The sequence below is a fragment of the Myotis nattereri genome (genome assembly GCF_964212035.1).
Source record: "Myotis nattereri genome assembly, chromosome: 4".
NCBI classification, from domain to species: domain Eukaryota; kingdom Metazoa; phylum Chordata; class Mammalia; order Chiroptera; family Vespertilionidae; genus Myotis; species Myotis nattereri.
Genome location: NC_138079.1, coordinates 103,233,284 through 103,258,566, shown reverse-complemented (window position 1 = coordinate 103,258,566; position 25,283 = coordinate 103,233,284). Strand labels below are relative to the sequence as shown.

The window sequence follows — 25,283 nt, the reverse complement described above, 5'->3', positions numbered from 1 at the left end:
GTGTAGTCAATGATGTAAACACTGCAGAAGACCGAGCCAAACTCAGGAGGGTGTTGGGAAGAGTGCTAAATTCTCCTTTTTTACTCTAGGAGGCCAAAATGCAACGTACATTTGAAAAGCCAAGAAACAGTGTCAGAAGTATGTTCTCAGACATGGAGGCATAGACCCTCCAAAAAGCTAAAGAGCAAGACATTTTTCTTTGACCAACTTGGTAGAGAACCCAATTGTTCCAGATGGGAGACTTACATTCCGTTGAGAAACCAGGGACCAGGTGCCCCACTGATTTTGCTGAGGTTCCTTCTGTTCTGATGGAGCACTTTGCAAATGACTATGGAGTGGTTAACCAGTTTGCCAGACATCAAACAGGGCAGCCAATGCCCCAAAACATGGTGTCTCCTCTTTGTGAATCTGAAAAGGTTTGTGCTGCAGCTGATATGCCACTTCAGGCCTGTTATGCCACTTTGGATCAAATTTACCATGGGACGCATCCCCTGAGGAGGTCAACCACAGACATTCTCAAGGAAACAGGAGAAATTTTATGGCTTACCATACATTCCAAACACTGCCTGGCAGCTGCGATTCAGTCACCTCGTGGGCGGTGGTGCTAAATATTACTCTTACCTGATGTCTAGGGCAGTAGCTTCCATGGTTTGGAAGGAATGTTTTCTGTAGGATCCTTATAACAGGGTGACGGGGGGGGGGGGGGGGGGTTCCGAAGAGAGATGCTTGCCCATGGTGGGGACGCAGCCCATGCTCATGGTGAAAGTGTGCTTCAGAGGTGCCCTTCTATTGATGACTTTGTAACTGTCCTCGTCTGACTTGGATCTTGACTTGGAAACTTTCCTCATGGGTTCTGAATGACATAAACACCTTGAATCTTTTAAGTCAAGGTCGTGTAGATATTAACTTTATTGTAACCGCTATATTTCAGTATTCATTTCTGTAATAATTTCTGAAAAACCTTAAACGGATGGAACTTGGAATAAATAATTGTTTTAATTAAGCTAAAAAACAAACAAACAAAAAACAGCTAAAGAGCAGAAAGAAAGGCTTCCCTGAGCAGGTGGGTGAGAGGGGCAGGAGCTGTGTCTGGTTCCATGTCTTACATCACTGTGACTTTTTGAACTATGTACCTGCATGTGATAACTTTTTAGTTTGTTTGTTTTTTTCTCTCCTTTATTTACTCTCTCAGGGGTCTAGGTTGGACCAGGAGTTGAGGGGTGTCCCCTTAAGGAATAAAGTCTCCACTTCTCTATTGTGTACAGAGAGGTGATCTGGATAGGCTAGAGCAGTGGTCTGCAAACCGCGGCTCGGCAAACCGCGGCTCGCGAGCCACACGCGGCTCTTTGGCCCCTTGAGTGTGGCTCTTCCACAAAATACCGACTTCTGCGCATGGGCCACAAAGTTTCAATTGCACTGTATGTGCGCGCTTGCACGTGATATTTTCTGTTTCTTTGTTACTAATGTTGTGGCCTCACCCCATAACAAAGAAACAGAATTTCCGGAGGATGAGGCCCAGAAATCAGGATTTTAAAAAGATTCCCAGGTGATTCTAATGTGCAGCCAAGGTTGAGAACCACTGGGCTAGAGCCCATGCTGCCCTCACACGGCCTGTAGTGGAGTTCTGTAAGCTGCATCATCCTTTATCCCATTGGTTAGCATTCCAGAGAAAAGCCACAGGGGATATTTTTATAGGCTTTTGGAGGGGGCCACAGGCCAAGAGTGTCCCTTCCTAAGAGCTGCTCCCCTTCTCTCCTCTGGCACTCCAGCTCTCCCCAATACCAGACCTGAAATGTAGGAACAAGGAGGAGTGGTTTCTGCTTCCTGAAGTGCCACTGTTTCCTCCAATTAATGTGGTTACATGAATGTTAAATGTATGTGTTCTTTGGTAACTTTTGTAAATTGTTTCATTTCTTTAGTATGTTTACATGGAGCTTGAATGTGTCCAGTTGACTATTTTTGAGGATTCTCATGTACATTTTAAGGTTTTATTGTACTTAAAATAACACAGAGATAGCTCTCTGAATATACTAAAAACCACTGAATTGTACTCTTTAAATCAAGCATGTCAAACTCACAGCCTTCGGGTCGCAAGTTTGACATGCTTGCTTTAAATGGATGAATTACGTGGTAAATGAATTATATCTCCATAACGATGTTAACAGAACTAACATGGAGAGTCAGAACTGCCCTGGAGCCTGGTCTCTCTGCAGCCCACCCACTCCTCCACCGACATCTTCAGAGTGGGTGTTGGACTTGTTGGAGAGCAGCAATCTGCCAGAATCCCAGTGGTGACAGATGTAGGGAGAAAGCAGCTTCTGGTGTTAGAGGCAACCCACGTCCCTGTCTGAGGAACATCAAGAAGAGTTAGCCAAGCACTGCTATACCTGGATGCTGAACAGGCTCCTTCCAGTGATGGAAGGTACAGCTGGTAACATTGCAATATGTATTTCTGAAAGAGAAAAATGTATTCCTGAATGGTATACATGCCTCTTGGGGGGCATATGTGATGACCTTTTCCTTATAAGACCAGCATGATACTTTTATTCTAGAATTTTGTAAGCCCTACCTCCTAAATAAGGGTGGCTAATCAGTTTATCGCAGGTGATGTAGGAAGTTGTTCTTATACTTCAAGCAGAAAAACTGAGTTCCAAATGAGCACGTTCAGTGTTGGAAAACTCTTAATGTTATTGTTTTATTTTCAAATATAAGTTTAAAAGCAAACATACCTTGCTTTTTAAATTGCCCAAAAGGTAAACATTAGATATACTTATATGACTTCATTTTCCCCAGCAGGACCCAGTAATTCCAGAGGGCTTAAGGTGTTTAGGGAGAAAACGAGCCTTGATTTTGTGTCCACACAGCTGGCCAGTTTTTTAAAAGTTAATGTTTTGCCCTAGATAGTTTGGCTCCGTGGTAGAGCATAGGCCTGTGGATTGAAGGATTGCAGGTTTGATTCTGGTCAAGGGTACATACCTTGGTTCCAGGTTCAATTCCTGGCCCGATTGGGCATGTGCAGTAGGCAACCAATCGATGTATCTCTCTCACAGTGATGTTTCTCTCTCTCTGTTTCTCCCCGTACCTCTTGTTAAGTGGCCTCAGGCCTGGCACTAGTGCCAGCTGGTCTTGGTTTGCATCTTGGCCTCTCCAGGGCACCTCCAAGCCCAGCACAAGTAGCAGCCATCTACAGATCACTCTGTAGCTCCTGCCAGGAATCCTCAGGCAGAGCACAGGAGGTGGCTGACCTTTACACTGCCTGGGAGGCTCCAGAGCTACTACGCCTAGTGGAGAGCTTCCGACCATGCCAGATTACAATCCTACCACCTCCTCGAGCGACACACTCAAGGGGTGGACTTGGCAGGCACCAAAGTTCATTGAAGCAAGTCCTGCCCCGGAGATTCAGCTCCTGCACAGAGCTCCTCTGCTATTGTCTTAGCTGGTCCTCACAGCCCGTCAGCCTGGCGGTCAGTCCCTCTCAGTAACATCAGCAGCAATCAAGGCTCAACTACATCAGGACAATTCACACAGCCAAAGCGGGTGCACTTGGAGCACCCATCCCGGGTGTAGGGTGCCGCTGGGCCCTACAGGTCACCTACTATAACACAAGGCCACTCTGCCAAGTCTGGGAGACATAGCAGTTATGCCTAGTACATAGAAACAAATGTAGGGAAGCAGCCAAAATGTGGAGACAAAGAAACAGGTCACAAATGGGACACATGCTTTCATTTCTCTTGGGTGAATACCTAGGAGTGAAATGATTGGGTCTTATGGTAGATATATGGTTAACCCTTTAAGGAATTTCTAAATAGTTTTCCGGAGTGGTTCTGTAATTTTACATTCACAGCATCAGTGTATGAGAATTCCTGTTCCTCCACATGCTTCCAAACACTTGGTGTACACAGTATGGCCCGTCTTTTTAATTTTAGCTACCCAAGTAGATGTTTATGTACTTTATTGTCATTTTAATTTGCATTTCCCTAATGGCTAATATTGACTTGAAATTTTAAAAATCTAATGAAATTTGTTTTGTGGTCCAGAACGTATATGTCTTGGTAAAAGTTCCACGAGCACTTCCTTGAGAGGAATATGTATTCTACTTTCTTTGGCTGGAGTGTTCTATATGTTAGGAAGGTTGAAGTGCTTAAAGGTTGAAGTGCATGGCTTTTGATAAGATGAGCTTTTTTTGAAAATGTTATAATTCAAGTCACAACAAGGTGCAGAAATGGGGGTAGTTTTCCCTGTAAAGTGCTGTGCTTTCAGTGTGGTTTTTGTGAGCCGTGCTTCTGTAGTTGGAATTAACAGGTTAGAGAGCTTGTTCTGCTATCTTCTCTTGCAGATTATGTCTCCACATCTGAAGCAGAAACAATAAAATTTGTTAGTAATTTTCTCATATTAAAATAATCCTGTGGGAGCCAGCTCCTTCCCCTGGTAGCTGGTGGCAGAGTGGGTTCATCTCCTGTGGCCTTTGTGCAACTTGCTGAGTCCGTCTGAGGGAGGAGTGCTGGCTTACTTTGACTGCCCTGGTGTACATCTCTTGGCTTGTTTTTGTGGTTCTGCTGATTTTCCAAGAAAGGTCAGGTTATGATATTCCAATCTTATTGTGTGTTTTTCTGAAAGCCTGTGAATGGAGAACTTTGGACTTGGATCATTAGAACCACCCCCAAATCATTGTTGATTTATTCTCCAAAGAAAATATAGTTAAAGTGGTCTTTAAAAAATGTATACTTTGATTCATCTTTGCTCATTCTAACATGGTAACATATAAAAGGGCCTACTTTCAGTTACTTATTTGTTTATAAAGCATTGGGTTAATGTTTCAGGATGAATGACTTGGTACTTTGTGTTCAATTAGTAGCTTCACTGTTGAAATTCTTAGGAATCTTAAGGACAGATTGGCCGCTGTGGATTCCAGGTTAAATACCCAGCAAGATTCTCACTAGACATCATGTGCTTTAGGAATGAAGGCTTTTGTGAGATAAGGAGGGAGTCATTCAGCTATTTCAGGAAATCAGCTGATGAGGAAACTTCTGAGCCCAGTGTCTCAAACACCCAGGGCCCTGAGATGGAGGGATGGGGGCTGCCATCTCTTCCTGTTGTGGAGGGAGAAAAGGGAGATTCGGTTTCTGGCTCAGGGACCCTGGATTGTGTACTTACCTGGCGGGGACAGACCATGATCACAAAGGTGGTTTTCCCAGGGCGAGGCTTATCCATTGCCCTCCGATGTGCTGACCCCCGATGGGAAAAAAAGAGAATCCTGGATTGTTACAGTCAGTCAGTCAGTTTGAGCTGGTCCAGTTCTAGTCTGACTTTATGTCGCACGGCATCAACAGATGATGTTGAAAGGGCTGTATGTTGCAGCATCTGCCAGCCTAGCCTGCCTGAGGAGGCCCTGAGCGATATTTGTGGGTGGTGTGGATTATGGATTGGTCTCAGCCAGGGCGCATGCCCATCATAGCCTTAGCTTTGACTCTCTGCCTTTGAAATACCCTGCCTACACTCTAGTCCTAAGTATTCACATGCTGAAACCCTCCTTACCTTTCTTGTTTCCTGTATTGTCCTTCCCTCCTTTTGTGGTCAAAGGTCACCTCTCCCTGGCTAATCAACTCATCCTTTTCCCCCCTCTCCCTCCACACTCTCTTTTTCCTTTCTTGCTCTTTTTCTCTCTTGTTTTCTTTCTTTCTCTTTAAAGCTTTCATATGGAGCCCTGGTCAGTGTTGCTCAGTGGTTACAGTGTTGTCCCATGCACTGAAGGGTCATGGGTTCGATTCCCGGTCAAGGGCACATACATGGGTTGCAGGTTCTATCCCCGGCCCAGGTTCGGGGTGTGTGCAGGAGGCAGCCAACTGATGTGTCTTTCACATTGATGTTTCTCTTTCTCTCTAACCCCCTCCCTCCTTCCCTTCCACCCTCTCTAAAATCAATGGAAAAAAATATCCTCAGGTGAGGATTAATAAAACAAAAAAAGTTCTCATTATGGAAAAGTTCAATTCTATACAAAAGTAGAGAGAATAGTGTAATGCTTCCCCAGGATCCCATGCCCAGCCTCAGTAGCTGTCAGTTATGGCCATTTGGTTATGTATATGTACACTAGCCGTATGTACCTGAGCCCCAGGTTTTTTTAGAGAGAGACAGAGAGAGAAACATGGATGCGAGAGAGAAACATTAGTTGTTTGCCTCCCGCACATGCCCCAACTGGGACTAGGGATCAAGCCTGCAACTGAGGTATGTGCCCTTGACTGGAATGGAACCCAAGACCCTTCAGTCCGCAGGCTGACACTCTAACCACTGAGCAAACAGGCTAGGACAGCCCCAGGTTGGTTGGTTTGTATTTATTAATTCGTTCACCAGTGGGGTCCCTTGACATGGCCTGCGGGATCGGGCCGAAACCAGCTCTCCAACATCCCCCGAGGGGTCCCGGGTTGCGAGAGCACAGGCCAGGCTGAGGGACCCCACCAGTGCATGATCGAGGCGAGCAGGGATGCGGGAGGTTGGCCAGCCGGGGAGGGACCATGAAAGGGCTCCAGGGCTTGTCTGGCCTATCTCGCTCAGTCCTGATCAGACCGCAGCAGCAAGCTAACCTACCAGTTGGAGCATCTGCCCCCTGGTGGTCAGTGCATGTCACAGCGACTGGTTGATTGCCCCTTGGTGGTCAGTGCTAGTCATAGCGAGCAGTTGAGTGGCCTTAGCATATCATTAGCATATTACGCTTTGATTGGTTGAATGGATGACTGGACAGCATATTAGGCTTTTATTATATAGGATTGTTAATCCTCTCATGAGGATTTCTATTGATTTTTAGAGAGAGTGGAAGGGAGGGAGAGAGACAGAGAGTGTGCCTTCTGCACACACCCCGTCTAGCACCAGGGATGAAGCCTGCAACCAAGGTACGTGCCCTTGACCGGAATCGAACCTGGGATCCTTTAGTCTGTGGGCTGATGCTCTATCCACTGAGCCAAACTGGCCAGGACAGCCCCCAGGTTTTTAAAGTATCCCTAAATATTTTAGTAAATATATAAAAAACACTGTTCATAAATCAACAACAGTTCCTTAATATCAAATATTCAGTCAATATTCATTATCCAGGATCAGCATTCAAAATATATTTTTATTGATTTTAGAGAGCAAGGGAGAGTAAGAGAAAGATAGAAACATCAGTGAAGAGAGAGAATAATCTATTGACTGCCTCCCGCACTCTCCTTGCTGGGGACTGAGCCCGAAACCCAGGCATGCGCCCTGACTGGGAATTGAACTGTGACCTCCTGGTTCATAGTTTGACGCTCAGCCCCTGCTCCATGCCAGCCAGGCTACTAAGTTTCTTAAAGGTTTACTTTCTCCATCTTTTTTTTTTCTCCTTGAAAATAACAGGTCACTTATCTGTCTCTTTTTTAATATATTTTTATTGATTTCAGAAAGGAAAGGAGAGGGAGAGATAGAAACATCAATGACTAGAGCGATTCATGCCCCCTACTGGGGATTGAGCCCGCAACCCAGGCACGTGCCCTGACTGGAATCGAACCATGAACTCCTGATTCATAGGTTGACATTCAACCACTGAGCTACACTGGCCGGGCCAGTTATCTGTCTCTCTCTCTTTTTTTTAATGTAGATGTATTTTTTAAAAATATATCTTTATTGATTTCAAAGAGGAAGGGAGAGGGATAGAGTTAGAAACATTGATGATGAGAGAGAAACATCGATCAGCGGCCTCCTGCACACTCCCTACTGGATATGTGCCCACAACCAAGGTACATGCCCTTGACCGGAATCGAACCTGGGACCCTTGAGTCCGCAGGCTGATGCTCTATCCACTGAGCCAGACCGGTTAGCGCATTATCTGTCTCTTTTAAGGTCCTCATGAATTGGGTTTTGCTGATTACATCCCTGTGATATTCTTGAAACACATTGCTTTGATCATTGTATTTCCTGTAAATTGGTAGTTGGATTCAGGTGGCGTCACATACTTCCATCAGGAGGCATTTGGTGTCTTATTGTCTGTCTTTTTGTGCCCTTGGGAAGCACTGAGGGTCATTGATTATGTCCATTTCTTCATCAAGCACTGCAGGATGGTGACATTTGAATCCCATCATTCCTTTTTTGGATTATTGGCTGGAATGATTATTTATTTTTAAAGAATAGCCCTAGCTGGTTTGGCTCTTCGGATAGAGCGTCGGCCTGCGGACTCAAAGGTCCCAGGTTCAATTCTGCTCAAGGGCATGTACCTGGGTTGCGGGCACATCCCCAGTAGGGGGCGTGCAAGAGGCAGCTGAATCGATGTTTCTCTCTCGTTGATGTTTCTAACTCGATATCCTCTCCCTCTCCCTTCCTCTCTGTTAAAAAAAAAATCAATAAATTAAAGAATAATTTATTGCTTTTTAAGGAGAGAGGAAGGGAGAAGAGAAACATTGTGATGTGAGAGCACAACATTGATAGACTGTCTCCTGCATGCCCCCCTACCGGAGATCGAGCCCACAACCCAGGCATGTGCCCTGACTGGGAATGGAACCAACAGCCTTTCGGTGAAAGGGAGGATGCCAACCAGCCTAGCCACTCAGGCCAGGGCTGGAATGATTCTTGAAGAGACGCTTCCCCTCATGACTACCGTTGCTTACCCTGAGTTAACAGTTTGTATAGGGAGGCAGGCTAACTGCTTGGTTCTTTCCTTTTCCTAGTTTTCACAGTGATAAATTGATTCACTAGTGTCCTCCACTAATGACTAGTTGTTGTTGTTTTTTAACCACAATTATGCTTTAATTGACTAAAATGTGATATATTTCAGTCTGCTGTATTTTTCATTCTCATCAATGCTCATATTGTTTCATTTTTTACTGTAAAATCCTGTTTAGGCCCTGACCGGTTTGGCTCAGTGGATAGAGCATCGGCCTGCGGACTCAAGGGTCCCAGGTTCGATTCCGGTCAAGGGCATGTACCTTGGTTGCGGTCACATCCCCAGTGGGGAGGTGTGCAGGAGGCAGCCGATCGATGTTTCTCTCTCATTGATGTTTCTAACTCTCTATCCCTCTCCCTTCCTCTCTGTAAAAAATCAATAAAATACATTTTAAAAATAAAATCCTGTTTAGGTTGGCTCCCGAGTTCTTTGATGTGACCTAGTAAAGGCTTTGCTTTCAGGTGTGACAAGATATTCCAGGCTTAACTTGCACATCTCCTGGCATTTCTCCAAGTGTCCTGATTCCTTTCAATGGAAATTGAATTTAAATATCACAACCTAGGTGCTACAGGTGCTCACCGTTAATTGCACACAATTAGAAGGGTTTTATTGTTTCATTTTTAAAACATTGTGTGTGATAGATACCTCATGGTGATGTGGAGGATCCCAGTCCTCAACAACACTTGGAATAATGGAATTAGAATATTCCTGTGTTGCTGTGGAAAAGTTTAATGATAATCTAATTTTCTTTTATAAAATCATTTGATTTTCACATAGCTATTCAAAGGTGTTTTTTTTCCTTCAAAGTCCAAAAAATTTATCAGATTAAGTGTTAGAGTAGGTCTTCTGGGATTGGGAGTTGATTTTCTTAGGTACCCCACGTAGTCTTTCAATATGTAGTTAATTTTTTTAGGGACGTTTTCTTAAATATAATTTTTTAAAAATATATTTTTTAATTTCAGCGAGGGAGACGGAGAGATAGAAACATCAATGATGAGAGAGAATCACTGATCAGCTGCTTCCTGCCCTCCCCACACTGGGGATCGAGCCCACAACCTGGGCATGTGCCCTGACCAGGAATCGAACCATGTCCTCCTGGATCATAGGTCGAGGCTTAACCACTGAGCCAAGGCGGCCGGACTGTTCATTTGTTTTTAAGAGCTTGTTTAAGTATAATATAGGTGCCATAAAATTTACCCACTGTAAATGTGCAAATCAATGAATCTTAGTAAATTTATAAAGTTATGCAGTCATCATCATAGCCTAGTTTTACAACATTCCCACATGCCAAAAAGAGTTCTCATGCTGTTAGCAATCATCCCACTTCCACCCCACAATTTCCAGGCAACCACTAATATGCTTTATATCTCTATATATTTATCTTTTCTGAAAATTTCCTTTAAATGAAAGAATATCATTTGTGATCTTTTGTGTCTGGCTTTTTACTTAGCAAAATGTTTTTGAGGTTCATTCATGATGTAGTATGTATCAGGATTTTATTCCTTTTAATGGCTGAATAATAGTCTTTTGGATAGATCACATCTTGTTTATCCATTCCTCAGTTGATGGACATTGAATTGCTTTTGCTATTTTGCTATTGTGAATAATGCTGCTTGCTATGAATATTTGCATATACATCTTTTTCCCCCTATTTTTTTCTCTTGGGTAGATACCTATGGGTAGAATTGCTATGTTGTATACTAAGCTTATGTTTATCTTTTCAAGAAACTGCCAAATGATCTTCAAAATTAGCCAGACCATTTTACATTCTTCCTAGCAAATGAGGTTCCAATTTTTCGACAACTTCACCAATCCTTGTTATTGTCAATACTTTTGATTACAGCTGTTCTAGTGAGTGAAAGCCTGTGGTTTTCATTTGCATTTCCCTGAGGACTCATGATCTTGAGCATCTTTTCATGTGCTTATAAGCCATTTGTATATCTTTGATGAAATAACTGTTTAAAGTTTTTTTTTTGAGAGAGAGAGAGGAAGGGAGGGGGGAGAAAGAGAAACGTCATTGTGAGAGAGAAACATTGATCAATTGCCTTCCATATGCACCCCAACCAGGGACTGAACCCACAATCTAGGCATATGCCCTGACTGGGAATCGAACCATGATATTCTGGTGCATGGGATGAGGCCAGGGCAACTGTTTAAAATTTTTACCTATTTTTTTAAAAATTGTGTTTTTTTGTCTTTTTGTTGTACTGTGAGATTTCTTTATACATTTTAGATACAAGTCCTTTATCAGATATATGATTTATAAATATGTTCTCCCAGTCTGTGTCTTATCTTTTAGTTTTACTAATGATATCTTTTGAGGTGCAAAACTTTAAAATTTTGATGAAATCCATTTATACTTGGATATACAAATGTCTTTTTTCAAAGAGTTTCATTTTCTATAACACCCATGTGTGAATTATTGACTTACTATTTATGATTTTTAGATCTACTTGCCTACGTTGTCTTTCCTAAGAACTCTGCACAGCTGTTGGAAAGGATGGGTGGGTCTTTACTATGTGTAGTAATCTAGACAATGGCTAGAATAATACTAAAATGTTAACACTGGATTATCTTTTTACTCAAGAAGCATGGCTCTTGACTTTTGAAAGCAGGATCTTATTCCTGACTCATTGTCCCAGGTGTCATTGGCACCTTCTTAGGATACCGCCTGTTTTCTGTCTGGAGCTGTCGGTGGCCTTGGGATCAGAGGAACCAGTGGCTCTTATTTTCAACATGGCACCTTATAAGTAGGCTGCTTCTCTAAATATGGTGAAAGGTCAAGTGCATGATATACCCCTTCCAATTTTGTAAAGGCTTGGGTAACATATTTTTACTTGGCAATTGCAGGTGAAGGACTTAACAAAATACTTGGATCCCAGTGGGCTCGGCGTGATCAGTTTTGAAGACTTCTACCAAGGGATCACGGCGATCAGAAATGGAGGTCAGTAACCCCGCCTCCCCCCACCCCTGTGCTTCCATCGCCTCACCCCTTCCTCAACTCTACCTCTGGCCTTCCCTCTTGCTCAGCCACCCCTTATTAATGACCATTACGCCTCAGACTCCTTTTGCTGAGCTTAATGTCTTCCCTTTGAAGTCCCTAAAATGCCCCAGGTTTAAGGATGCTCTCTCTCCTTTTTTGTTATTTGCTCTTCACATACCCTATCTTCCAAAATTGATTGACTCAACTACTTATCCATAATGTTAGAAAACTACTGCCACTTTCCCCAAAGAGTTTTTAATGGAAACTGACACACACAAAAATATTAAAAGACTTACACAGTGAACACTCATATGTATATCTCTTATCTGTATTCTGCAGGCAACATTTTACCATATCTGCTTTATCCATCCACCTTCCTATCTATTTTCTCTTTTTTCTAATGGGACGCATTACAAATCAGTATACTTCCATACACTTCAGCCTAAACTTTTCAGCATGCTATCAGTCATTACCCAGAGTTCAATAGTTGTCTGCAGTCTTTTTAGAGTAAAATTTACCTACAGTGAAACCTTAAGTGTGCCATTCTGTGAATTTTGACAAGTTCTTGTGTCTGGTAATGCAAATCACTGCCAAGAGTTACTAACATCACCACAGGCAGTTCCCTCATGGCCTTCTAGTAATCTCCTCCCTCTTATTGGTACCTTCTTTGCTGATTTTTGTCACCATGGATTAGTTTTGCCTTTCATGGACTTCATGTAAATATGATCATCCATATCTGCTCTTTTATCTGGCTGCTCCCCGTGTGTGATGTTTTTGAGATTCATTGTGTTGTGTCAGGAGTCTGTTTTTCTGTTATGGAGTAGTGCTCCATCATGTGCTTATACCTCATGGGTGGATACTTGTTTGGGGCTAGATGGTTCCAGTTGGGGGTTATATATAAAGCTTCTAGTGAAATTGGTGGGCAGGTCTATGTAGATACATGTTTTCATGTGTTGGGGGCCTGTACGGGACAGTGGGGTGGCTAGTCATGTGCATGTGAATTCAGTTTCGTGTAAAATTGCCAGATGTTCTCCCAAGTAGTTGTACCATTTTACTCTCTTACCAGTTGTCCAAGCACTTTCCTCTTCAAATGAAACTCTGAAGCTCTGAGTAGACCTTTCCTTCTCATTCCCCATCTTGGGCCCGGTGGTGTCAGGAGTGCAGTGTTGGGAAGTCACCAGTCACAGGCTGTCTCCCTCCTCCTTGCACCTTGTCAGAGGAAGAGGGGCATAAAGAGACTCGGCAGAGCCCATGGTCATCATGGTGGTCCAGTCAAGGGGGGGTACCTTTGAACCCGAGGTCTTATTAGCAGTTGTTGATAGAGTCTCACCTGTCTTCTCTGTTACATCCCGAAAATTATTGCCCGACAGTGTCACATAGGGCCTGGGTTTCCTAAAACACCAAATCCCAGATGGTTTTGGGTAGCGTTCTGTGTTTGGAGCCCCGTGTGTTACTTCTTTCACCTAGGTAGTCCACACAGATCTGAACACCAGCACAGCCCGGAGACCATGGTGAACAGGCAGCCAGGGACCTGGTGCACACAGAGCACGAAACGAGGGAGGGAGCAGCAGGGGAGGTGCTGCTGTCAGTGTGCAGGTGCGGGTGGGGGCTGACTTGCACAACCTTAGCACAGGGATGGTGGCATCAGTGTGTTCCCTGAGGCACAAATCAAAGGGCCCGGAGGAGCTCTGGGCCTTGGACACGCCCCTTGTAGTCTCTGCCCTTCCAGCCGAGGGTTGAGACTGGGCGTCCCCGGACTCAGGTAGTTGAGGAGCCCAGATTCCTCTCAAGTGGCAAGGCTGGGAGCAGCAGTGGCAGCTGGCTCATGGGTATGGGCAGTGGTCAGTGAGAGGTGGAGCCTGGGCCATCTGTGTGGTCAAACTCTGAGGCTCTCTCTAGTCAGAATCCAGGCTGGTGGCTGCTCTCTGTTCTTTCGGGCCACGGTTAGTGCGAAATGGAGTAGGCTCCGCTGCAGGAGTTCCTGGGAGGGAGGGGTCATATGCTCCCGGAAAGCTTGATCCAGGCAGGCACAACCAGTCGCTGTAATAAGACTCTCGGGCCGTTGACCTGCCCACTGAGAGCCAGGAGCTGTCTCTGCAGGGGCTGATTATGTCGGACAGAACGGGTTGCTGGCTGCTGACTCTCTTAGTTATCTCGTGGGTTGCATGTGTCTTGAAGTTCAGGGACTTAAGGCATGTGTAGATATTTATCAATCTAGTGAGAGAAATGGTCACCTGAGAATGGCCTGTCTCCTTGAGTCCTGATCTTTCCTTAATGGTTAACCATCACCCTGATCCGCTGAGATAGGACCTCTGCCTGCGCACCCCACCCCTCCGCCCTCTTCCTTGCCTTTGCCTGGGATACTCCCACTGAAGCTGAGGCACTCTCTGTCCTTCCCAGGGGCTGGCAGAGAGAAGCACGAGGTAGGATTTCTGTGTCTCTGCCTGAGCGGAGCTGGCCAGGGCTCTTCTGTCACACACATCCAGAGGTCTCCAGCCTGCGCTCCCATTTTAACCTCTCCTGGCTGACATGTCCTGTTCCACCTGCTCTGTCCCCATTCCCCAGGCAGCTGGCTAACTGCAGCTGCCTTCTTCTGTATTGGGGAGCAGCCTCCTGCTGTTCCAAGCCCCACAAAGTCAGTTCACCTAGGGAAAGGCCTGCCTCTGTCTAGCCCACACACCTTTGAACCCCGCTGGGATTGCTTGAGTCTCTGTTTTTGCAAGTCTCTGTTCTTGTTGGTAATATTTCCACTTTGATTTAATTAAAAATAAGACACCCCCCCCCCCCAGTCAGTCCTGGAGTTATGAATATCTTCAGGAAATGGTGCCGTGTTTTTCCAATGGCAAGAACATTCTGGAATAGAAGCATCCCCAGAAGGCGAGGCTTGGGGCTTGGTCTCAACACGAAACTATATTGGGAGGTGCATTGTAGGTACTGTCCTCCCAACCCTGAGTTTAGCTTGTGTAGAACAGACCTCTGCTTCTAAAGTGAGGTAGTGGACTCTGGAATATGAGGGACAGTCTGCTGCTGGGGTGTGTGGTTGAGGAGGCAGAAAGGTCGGAGGCTTTGGATAGGGTTGGCCTGCCAGCAGATGGGACAGGGTCCTTGAGTGGGTGGGCTGAAGGGAGGTTTTAGTGATGAGAGCTTGAATCAGGCTGGATGGAGGGGCAGTAGCTAAGGGAGGGCACAGCTTAGACCTGGAAGGACTGTGGGTGTGGACACTGTTGAGCTGGATTGTTCCAGACTCTGGGAAGTAGAGTCCCCTGCCCTGAGAGCCGGCATTCTTGTGGAGGACAGCCCATACACGTTGAGGCCGTAGAGCTATGAGAGCTAACAGGAGCTCAGGAGGAGGGTGATGGTAGAGGTGGTCCATGGAATTCTCCCTGAGAAAGTCTGCAAGGGGTGGCAGGGTCCAGGTCGGGGACATGAGGGGAGTGTGCCCTGCACATTTGGGAGCTGAAGGGAGGTCACTGTGGCTGGTTTGGGTAACCAGGATCAGAAGGTGGGGGCATGACTGGGCTGTGGGCTCTGTGGGAGGACTTGACCTTCTTGTCAAGAGGCCTCACAATTCAATTCCACCCCAGGCTCCCTTTGGAAGGGCTGTTGAGAGGCCCTTTGGCTCAACACCAGCAGAGCAGGTCTATGTCTTGGAGTGGACATGAGTGGCAGGGCCTCCAGGTGACTGCAGCTGCGTGTGCGTGAGCAACACCCAACCCTGTGCATCGGATATACTGCCGGTCTTGCTCAGAGCTGTGGGCTTGGCTTTACTTTTTTGGTAATTTGCAAATTTTTTTTGTAATTTGACTTCTTTATCATTTAACTTTTGTTAGGAAGGGAGAGTGAAAATAAAATTAGGATCAAAGCAAGTCAAAGATGATTGTGAAATGTTATTTCATAGCATTTGGAAGAGTGGAAAGCATGATTACGCGCACTTTGAGTCTTCCCTCCAGTGTGCCATCATCGCTGCTCACAGCCTGTCTTGTCTGACAGACTTTTATTCTGTATCCAGGAGCAGCATAGCAAGTGACACGATATATTGACCCAGTTTGCATGGAAAGCGCAAGGAGATTGTTACTGTCATAACCACAGGCCTTATTTCAGGAATAGAATGAGATAGAGAGGGAATTATTACAAATAGGCCATTGCTCTGGCTCATCTCCGCCCCCCCCCCCCCCCAAATTGACTCTGAAAGAATAAGGTAAATGCACATTAAAAATTTCTACTTAATTGAAAATTGCTTTAGTTTTTGTAGAAGAAAACTGAAAGAAGAGTCCTATTTAGTTCCCATCAAGAATAGAAAAACATCAGCTATGTTCACGTCTTTCTCTTCACCATGTCGGGCAAGACTCCTAAATCATATGCCCACCACTGGAATCTGAGCACATGTCTACATGTCTGAAATGATTCGCTAAGTTTTAAGAGTTTGAAATTCTGTGTTTCAATTTTTGGAAGTGCAAGCAAGACTGTTAACATTTAAGAGGGGGAAAATAGGCCCCAAACAGTCTGGCCTTTTATAAAATACTGAGGCCCAATGCACAAAAATTCATGCAAGAGTAGGCCTTCCTTCCCCTGGCTGCTGGCACCGGCTTCCCTCCAGCACCTGGGACCCAAGCTTCCTTCCAGTCACTGGCAGGCACCCGAGACCCGGGCTCTTCTCTCTGGCCCTGGCTTTGTCTGAAATGACGCCCAGAAGGATGTCCGGTCTAATTAGCATATTACCCTTTTATTATTATAGATGTGTGACCACTGGGATAATGGTCCTCCTTTACTTCCTGTCACAGAAACCAAAAACTTCTGTCCACAGCAATCCTCTCCCCCTTCACAAAGAGCATATATAGCCCTGGCTGGTTTGGCTCAGTGGATAGAGCATCAGCCTGCGGATTGAAGGGTCCTGGGTTTGACTCCGGTCAAGGGCACATGCCCAGGTTGTGGGCTTGATCCCCAGTAGGGGATGTGCTGGAGGCAGCCAATCAATGATTCTCTCTCATCATTGATGTTTCTATTCTCCCTCTCCCTTCCTCTCTCAAATCAATAAAAATATATATAAAAAAAAGGGCACATGTAGTTTGCTGTAGTTCACATGCACCAAAGACCCAACCCTCCAGTGCAGGGGACTCCAAGGCTGTCAGCCTGCGTGCTCTGAGGCTCTCACTCCGCCATAGCCTGAGCCCTCAGATATTTAGTCACACTCCCAGGGAAAACAATACAAAACAGCAGCCACATAAGGGATTTTGGTTTAAGGGCCTTAATTACTACTGCAAAGCAGTATGGAATTGGCAAAGACATCTCATAATTACTAAATGCATAAATGCTTGAATTTTCATAATTATTGAGGAAAAGCATCATTGTTTAAATTGAGAGAGCTCTTTAGGAACTGGACGGAATAGCCACGTGTCTAGCTATTGCTCTGTGGTGAGGGTCCTTCAACATTCATTCTCCCTTCCCACTTATACTGGCTGTCAGTGACTTCACACCACTGGCCCTTCAGAACCTGGCTGGGGATGTGGAGGGCAGCATTTTCCCCACATGGTCCAGTTGCCAAAGAAGAATGTTCTCTAGCCAAGGAAGCTGGTGATGACCGTTTCAGAGTACTCTCCCCAGGAGCGTCCAGGGAGGTTTGCTCTTCCATTTGACCTTCAAAGACTCTACTCCACTTTTTAAATAAGTGACTGATGTTATGTTAGATTATGTGAGATATATTGAATAAGTAACTGATACATTTTAAATAGGTACTGTTGTGATCTGTTTTCTGCTCACACTTTGACATCCAATGTGTGGTTTTCTCTGCAGACCCCACCCAGGTGGCCTACAATTTAATTCGTTCTGACGTCAGCTGCCCAGAGTTAGCGCAGACCCCACAGGTGCCCAGGTTACCCACACTTCTGTTTGACACAACTCCTTCCTCAGGTTTGATAACGTGCTATAATGGCTCATAGAACCCAGGGAAACACTTTAGTTCTGTAACCAGTTTATTATAAAGGTTACAATGAACAGCCAGTTGAAGAGGTATATAGGGTGGGTTTGGAGGGTCCACAATGTAGGGGCTTCTGTCCCTGTGGAGTTTGGGATGAGCTATTTTCCCCATATGATGTGTTCACTAACCCAGCTCTCTGAACCCCCTCATTTTGAGAAGACGGGTTGGAACTGAAAGTTGTAGCCCTCTAATCACAAGTTCGGTTCCCTAACCAACCCCCGTCCTCCAAGAGTCACCTCATTAGTTTAAACCCAGGTAAGGCAGAAAGGGGCTTCTTAATGAATAACAACGGATACTCTTTCCATCCCATCACAAGGAATTTCCCAGAGATTTAGGAGCTCTACGTCAGGACTGAGGATAAAAACCAAATAAATATTTATTACGATATGACAGTATACTGTAGTGAGGCAACATCAGGAAACATAATTCCATAACTTGCACGCTCTTTGGAAAGTGTTAGGCCTGAACATGATCAGGAGACAGTGGAAGCCAGTACCTTTTCTTTGTGGGCATTGGTTGTGTTTGAAAAGTGATGTTTCTATTGCTGACGTCAGAATTATAGCTTGTCCATCATGAAAGATTGCTTTTCTTTTTAACTTTTTCTTATTCCTATCTAATAAAAGAGAAACATGGTAATTGGCATATGACTGCTACCCTTCCCATTGGCTAATCAGGGCGATATGCAAATTAACTGCCAGCCAAGATGGCGGCCGGCAGCCAGGCAGCTTGAAACTAACATGAGGCTTGCTTGCTTCAGTGACGGAGGACTCCAACGTTCCCCGCCTGCCGCTGCAGGCCTCTGAGCTGGCAGTTTGAAACATAGTTACAAAAATAGAAGCTAAACAAAACCCCAGAAGCCAGCTTTCAGCTAGCAGGGATCTCAGACCTGGAGTTGATACAGAGTTTCGATTGTAGAACCTAAACAAACCAGATACCTGCTTTCAGGAGCGGAGGCCTAAGAGCTGGAGCCTCAGAGCTAAAGCTGGCTCAGAATTAAAAAAAAAGAAAAAAAAAAGAAAAAAAGGAGCAGTTGGGAGCTTAAGTCCCAGCCTGAAAACAGCCCTCAGCCCCTCACCCAGACTGGCCAGGCACCCCAGTGGGGACCCCCACCCTGAAGAGTGTGTGACCAGCTGCAAACAGCCATCATCCCCTCATCCAGGCTGGCCAGGCACCCCAGTGGGGACCCCCACCCTGATCCTGGACACCCTTCAGGGCAAACCAGCCAGCCCCCACCCATGCACCAGGCCTCTATTCTATATAGGAAAAGGGTAATATGCCTCCCAGCACCGGGATCAGCGGAGCCGCGAGGTCTCCCGGCACCGGGATCAGCATGACAGGGGGCAGTGCCCAAACGCCCTGTTCACCCTGTGGCTCTGTGTGTGACAGGGGGCGGGGCCACAACCTCCCTATCCGTCCTGCTCTGTTCCTGACAGGGGAAGGTGCCCCAACCCCTGATGGGCCCTGCTCTGTGCCTGATAGGGGGGAGCTCCCCAACCTCCTGATCACCCTGCGTCTCTGTGTGTGACAGGGTGCGGCGCCCCAACCCCCCCACCCCACGGGCCTTGCTCTGTGTGTGACGGGGTAGAGCCATAACCTCCCTATCGGCCCTGCCCTGAGTGTGAGAGTGGCGGCGCCCCAACCGCCCCCCACGGGCCCTGCCTGCTCTGTGTGTGATGGGGTAGAGCCATAACCTCCCCATCGGCCCTGCCCTGAGTGTGAGAGTGGCGGCGCCCCAACCCCCTGATCGGCCCTGCTCTGTGGGTGATAGAGGGCGGCGCCCCAACCCCCTGATCCGCCCTGCTCTGTGCGTGACAGGGTGGAGCTCCCCAACCCCCTGATTGACCCTGCTCTGTGCATGACAGGGGGCAGCGCCCCAACCCCCTGACTGGCCCTGCTCTGTGCGTGACGGGGTGGCACCGCAACCTCCCCATCGACCCTGCCTTGAGTGTGACAGGGGGCGGTGCCCCAACCCCCCAATCGGCCCTACCCTGAGCGTGACTGAGGGTGGCATCGCAACCTCCCAATCCGCCCTGCTCTGTGCATGACAGGGTGCGGCGCCCCAATTCCCCAGTCGGCCCTGCTCTGAGCCTGACCAGGGGCTGCACCTAGGGATTAGGCCTGCCCTCTGCCACCCGGGAGCAGGCCTAAGCCAGCAGGTTGTTATCTCCCGAGGGGTCCCAGACTGCAAGAGGGCACAGGCCGGGCTGAGGGACCCCCTCTCCCCCCCGAGTGCACAAATTTTTGTGCACCAGGCCTCTAGTCTATATATATAAAAGCCTAAATGACCAGCCTGCTGGCTGGTAGCTATGACACAGACTGACCACCAGGGGGCAGACACTCAACACAGGAGCTCAGCACAAGGGGCAGACACTCAACAAAGTTGCCGAGCAACAGCAACTTTGCAGAGTGCCTTCTCACACTCCGGGACCCCTCAGGGGATGTTGGACTCTGGTTTCAGCCCAATACCCCCAGGCCAAGCCAAGGGACCCCACCTGCTGGAGGGACCCCGCTCACTTCGGATGCCTCCCCAGGTGCGGTCGGCCAGGGAAGGACTGTGGGAGGTTGGCTCCAGGGCATGTCTGGCCCATCTTGCCCAGTCCCATCCCACTGGCTACCTTCTAATTAATTTCCTTTCAATGTCCATGAATCCGTGCATTGGGCCTCTAGTTATAAAATAAAACATATTGTAGAAGATAACGTTAAGCAAAAAAAGAAGAAAATAAAAACTGACCGTGAGTCCAGCACTGAGGACAAGGTGTTATTTTGGTAATATTTCATTATACTCACTCCTCCCCAAACATGTACAGTTTAAAAAAAATTAAATCTGGCATCTAATACTTTTTTTTTTTTCTTGCATCTAATACTTTTGAAAGCCGTGGGCGGTGTCACAGAGCTAGTATCATGCTCTTTCTCTTTTACAATGTTGTCCAGCTCTTTTAAAGACTCTACTCCACTTTTTAAATAAGTGACTGATGTTATGTTAGATTATGTGAGATATATTGAATAAGTAACTGATACATTTTAAATAGGTACTGTTGTGATCTGTTTTCTGCTCACACTTTGACATCCAATGTGTGGTTTTCTCTGCAGACCCCACCCAGGTGGCCTACAATTTAATTCGTTCTGACGTCAGCTGCCCAGAGTTAGCGCAGACCCCACAGGTGCCCAGGTTACCCACACTTCTGTTTGACACAACTCCTTCCTCAGGTTTGATAACGTGCTATAATGGCTCATAGAACCCAGGGAAACACTTTAGTTCTGTAACCAGTTTATTATAAAGGTTACAATGAACAGCCAGTTGAAGAGGTATATAGGGTGGGTTTGGAGGGTCCACAATGTAGGGGCTTCTGTCCCTGTGGAGTTTGGGATGAGCTATTTTCCCCATATGATGTGTTCACTAACCCAGCTCTCTGAACCCCCTCATTTTGAGAAGACGGGTTGGAACTGAAAGTTGTAGCCCTCTAATCACAAGTTCGGTTCCCTAACCAACCCCCGTCCTCCAAGAGTCACCTCATTAGTTTAAACCCAGGTAAGGCAGAAAGGGGCTTCTTAATGAATAACAACGGATACTCTTTCCATCCCATCACAAGGAATTTCCCAGAGATTTAGGAGCTCTACGTCAGGACTGAGGATAAAAACCAAATAAATATTTATTACGATATGACAGTATACTGTAGTGAGGCAACATCAGGAAACATAATTCCATAACTTGCACGCTCTTTGGAAAGTGTTAGGCCTGAACATGATCAGGAGACAGTGGAAGCCAGTACCTTTTCTTTGTGGGCATTGGTTGTGTTTGAAAAGTGATGTTTCTATTGCTGACGTCAGAATTATAGCTTGTCCATCATGAAAGATTGCTTTTCTTTTTAACTTTTTCTTATTCCTATCTAATAAAAGAGAAACATGGTAATTGGCATATGACTGCTACCCTTCCCATTGGCTAATCAGGGCGATATGCAAATTAACTGCCAGCCAAGATGGCGGCCGGCAGCCAGGCAGCTTGAAACTAACATGAGGCTTGCTTGCTTCAGTGACGGAGGACTCCAACGTTCCCCGCCTGCCGCTGCAGGCCTCTGAGCTGGCAGTTTGAAACATAGTTACAAAAATAGAAGCTAAACAAAACCCCAGAAGCCAGCTTTCAGCTAGCAGGGATCTCAGACCTGGAGTTGATACAGAGTTTCGATTGTAGAACCTAAACAAACCAGATACCTGCTTTCAGGAGCGGAGGCCTAAGAGCTGGAGCCTCAGAGCTAAAGCTGGCTCAGAATTAAAAAAAAAGAAAAAAAAAAGAAAAAAAGGAGCAGTTGGGAGCTTAAGTCCCAGCCTGAAAACAGCCCTCAGCCCCTCACCCAGACTGGCCAGGCACCCCAGTGGGGACCCCCACCCTGAAGAGTGTGTGACCAGCTGCAAACAGCCATCATCCCCTCATCCAGGCTGGCCAGGCACCCCAGTGGGGACCCCCACCCTGATCCTGGACACCCTTCAGGGCAAACCAGCCAGCCCCCACCCATGCACCAGGCCTCTATTCTATATAGGAAAAGGGTAATATGCCTCCCAGCACCGGGATCAGCGGAGCCGCGAGGTCTCCCGGCACCGGGATCAGCATGACAGGGGGCAGTGCCCAAACGCCCTGTTCACCCTGTGGCTCTGTGTGTGACAGGGGGCGGGGCCACAACCTCCCTATCCGTCCTGCTCTGTTCCTGACAGGGGAAGGTGCCCCAACCCCTGATGGGCCCTGCTCTGTGCCTGATAGGGGGGAGCTCCCCAACCTCCTGATCACCCTGCGTCTCTGTGTGTGACAGGGTGCGGCGCCCCAACCCCCCCACCCCACGGGCCTTGCTCTGTGTGTGACGGGGTAGAGCCATAACCTCCCTATCGGCCCTGCCCTGAGTGTGAGAGTGGCGGCGCCCCAACCGCCCCCCACGGGCCCTGCCTGCTCTGTGTGTGATGGGGTAGAGCCATAACCTCCCCATCGGCCCTGCCCTGAGTGTGAGAGTGGCGGCGCCCCAACCCCCTGATCGGCCCTGCTCTGTGGGTGATAGAGGGCGGCGCCCCAACCCCCTGATCCGCCCTGCTCTGTGCGTGACAGGGTGGAGCTCCCCAACCCCCTGATTGACCCTGCTCTGTGCATGACAGGGGGCAGCGCCCCAACCCCCTGACTGGCCCTGCTCTGTGCGTGACGGGGTGGCACCGCAACCTCCCCATCGACCCTGCCTTGAGTGTGACAGGGGGCGGTGCCCCAACCCCCCAATCGGCCCTACCCTGAGCGTGACTGAGGGTGGCATCGCAACCTCCCAATCCGCCCTGCTCTGTGCATGACAGGGTGCGGCGCCCCAATTCCCCAGTCGGCCCTGCTCTGAGCCTGACCAGGGGCTGCACCTAGGGATTAGGCCTGCCCTCTGCCACCCGGGAGCAGGCCTAAGCCAGCAGGTTGTTATCTCCCGAGGGGTCCCAGACTGCAAGAGGGCACAGGCCGGGCTGAGGGACCCCCTCTCCCCCCCGAGTGCACAAATTTTTGTGCACCAGGCCTCTAGTCTATATATATAAAAGCCTAAATGACCAGCCTGCTGGCTGGTAGCTATGACACAGACTGACCACCAGGGGGCAGACACTCAACACAGGAGCTCAGCACAAGGGGCAGACACTCAACAAAGTTGCCGAGCAACAGCAACTTTGCAGAGTGCCTTCTCACACTCCGGGACCCCTCAGGGGATGTTGGACTCTGGTTTCAGCCCAATACCCCCAGGCCAAGCCAAGGGACCCCACCTGCTGGAGGGACCCCGCTCACTTCGGATGCCTCCCCAGGTGCGGTCGGCCAGGGAAGGACTGTGGGAGGTTGGCTCCAGGGCATGTCTGGCCCATCTTGCCCAGTCCCATCCCACTGGCTACCTTCTAATTAATTTCCTTTCAATGTCCATGAATCCGTGCATTGGGCCTCTAGTTATAAAATAAAACATATTGTAGAAGATAACGTTAAGCAAAAAAAGAAGAAAATAAAAACTGACCGTGAGTCCAGCACTGAGGACAAGGTGTTATTTTGGTAATATTTCATTATACTCACTCCTCCCCAAACATGTACAGTTTAAAAAAAATTAAATCTGGCATCTAATACTTTTTTTTTTTTCTTGCATCTAATACTTTTGAAAGCCGTGGGCGGTGTCACAGAGCTAGTATCATGCTCTTTCTCTTTTACAATGTTGTCCAGCTCTTTTAAGAAGTAGTTACCATTTGGCCTCCACACCACTGCCTGAGAACTCCGGCACAAAGTGTTGTTTCCTGTCCTAACCTTTCTTCCCCCAGGTTTCTCATAGCCAGTCCAGGCTCCATTGCCATTCACATCGTTTCCCCCTTGCCCTCTCTGGGTGGTCTGGGTTTCCTGCTAAGTCTGGGTCTTCTCTCCCGCAGATTCTGATGGCCAGCTGTGCAGCATTGTACCTGCCCAGGACGAGGAGCCGCAGGCCTGCCCTGATGAGTTCGAGGACTTTGTTACCTTTGAGGCAAGTGTTTTTCACAAGAGAGCTGAGAGCGAACTTGATGTTACGCCTACTCCTCTGTGCACTCTTAAGTCCTGCTTCACTTAGTGGTTCCCTGGCTGTTTATATAGGAAATGGCTGGAAGGGCAGGGAAAGACTTACTCTGCAGCCCTGTGTACACTGTGGGGGGCACTGTGGTTGGTGGGCTTTGGGGGACTCCTGGCTCCAGCACACAGTCGATAGGTGTCTACTCTGAGTGTTACATAACTGAGAACCTTAACAAGAGGCGCCCTTGGGTTCATTGTTAGTAGAGTGACAGGCTGAGCAGTTAGGACTCTCGTGAGATTGTCACCTTCTGTCAGGCTGCCAAGCAAGGCCAGAGCAGGGGACTCATTTTGAGGTTTTTATTTTATCACGTTTCAAACCATTTTCTGGGTCTACTAGAGACCTTTGATTAATGCCTTGCTTTACTCTGCCCCCTACCCCCAGAAGAAGCCAGCGTTGCTATGGTTACATGGTGTTGCTGGTAATTGAGGGTGATTTTTCCAAGATTTGGGGAAGGTCTGTGAGACAGACCACTATCACTGTGTCCCACTAGTTGGAGAGGTGGGCTGGGGCAATGCTGGGAGAGTCCAGGTGGCTGAGTCTGGAATTTTTTTTAATACACTGGAAACTCCTGAGTCCTTGAAGAGCTATTGGGGAAGGCTGTGGTGGCCACTGCTAGCCCCTCAGCCTCTGTTGACCAGTGAGGGGGCAGGGTTAGGCTGTGACCCACTGGGCCTGAAGCCCTGCACATCAGTCCTCTGAACCTTGGCTCCTTTGTGAAATGAGGGGGCTGTTCAGAATAGATTCTGAAATTCCCTCTGAATATTAGCTCACGTCAGAATTCCACTGCTTTCCTTCTCTGTCTCATGCCCCTCCCGTGAGGAACTGCCCAGGTATTGGTGACCCCTCAGATAAATGCAGGCTCACTTCCTGACTATCGTTTCTGCCAGCAGAGACCCCCCCCCCCCCAGGCCACCTGGGCCTGTTCATCCTTCACAGCTTTGTCCCAGAGTACCAGCTGAGCCTGAGCCCCCGCAAGGGCAGGAGCCACCCACTTTTTGTCCCCTGTGTGCATTCTGGGTGTGAGTGGGCAGTGCCAGGCCCAGTCCTGGCATGTGGAGGCCAGTACCCAGATGGGACTTG

At 47.5% G+C, this 25,283-nt stretch overlaps 1 protein-coding gene across 2 annotated transcripts in view; it reads left to right on the top strand.

The window, feature by feature from the left end:
- The window catches only part of RAB11FIP3 (RAB11 family interacting protein 3), a 107,286-nt gene that overhangs the window by 49,694 nt on the left and 32,309 nt on the right, over window positions 1-25,283 (top strand). For both annotated transcript variants that reach the window (XM_081089538.1, XM_081089537.1), the window contains exons 2-3: window positions 11,516-11,609; window positions 24,028-24,119. In XM_081089538.1, the coding sequence (XP_080945664.1) occupies window positions 11,516-11,609; window positions 24,028-24,119 (186 nt within the window). The remainder of the gene's footprint in view (window positions 1-11,515; window positions 11,610-24,027; window positions 24,120-25,283) is intronic.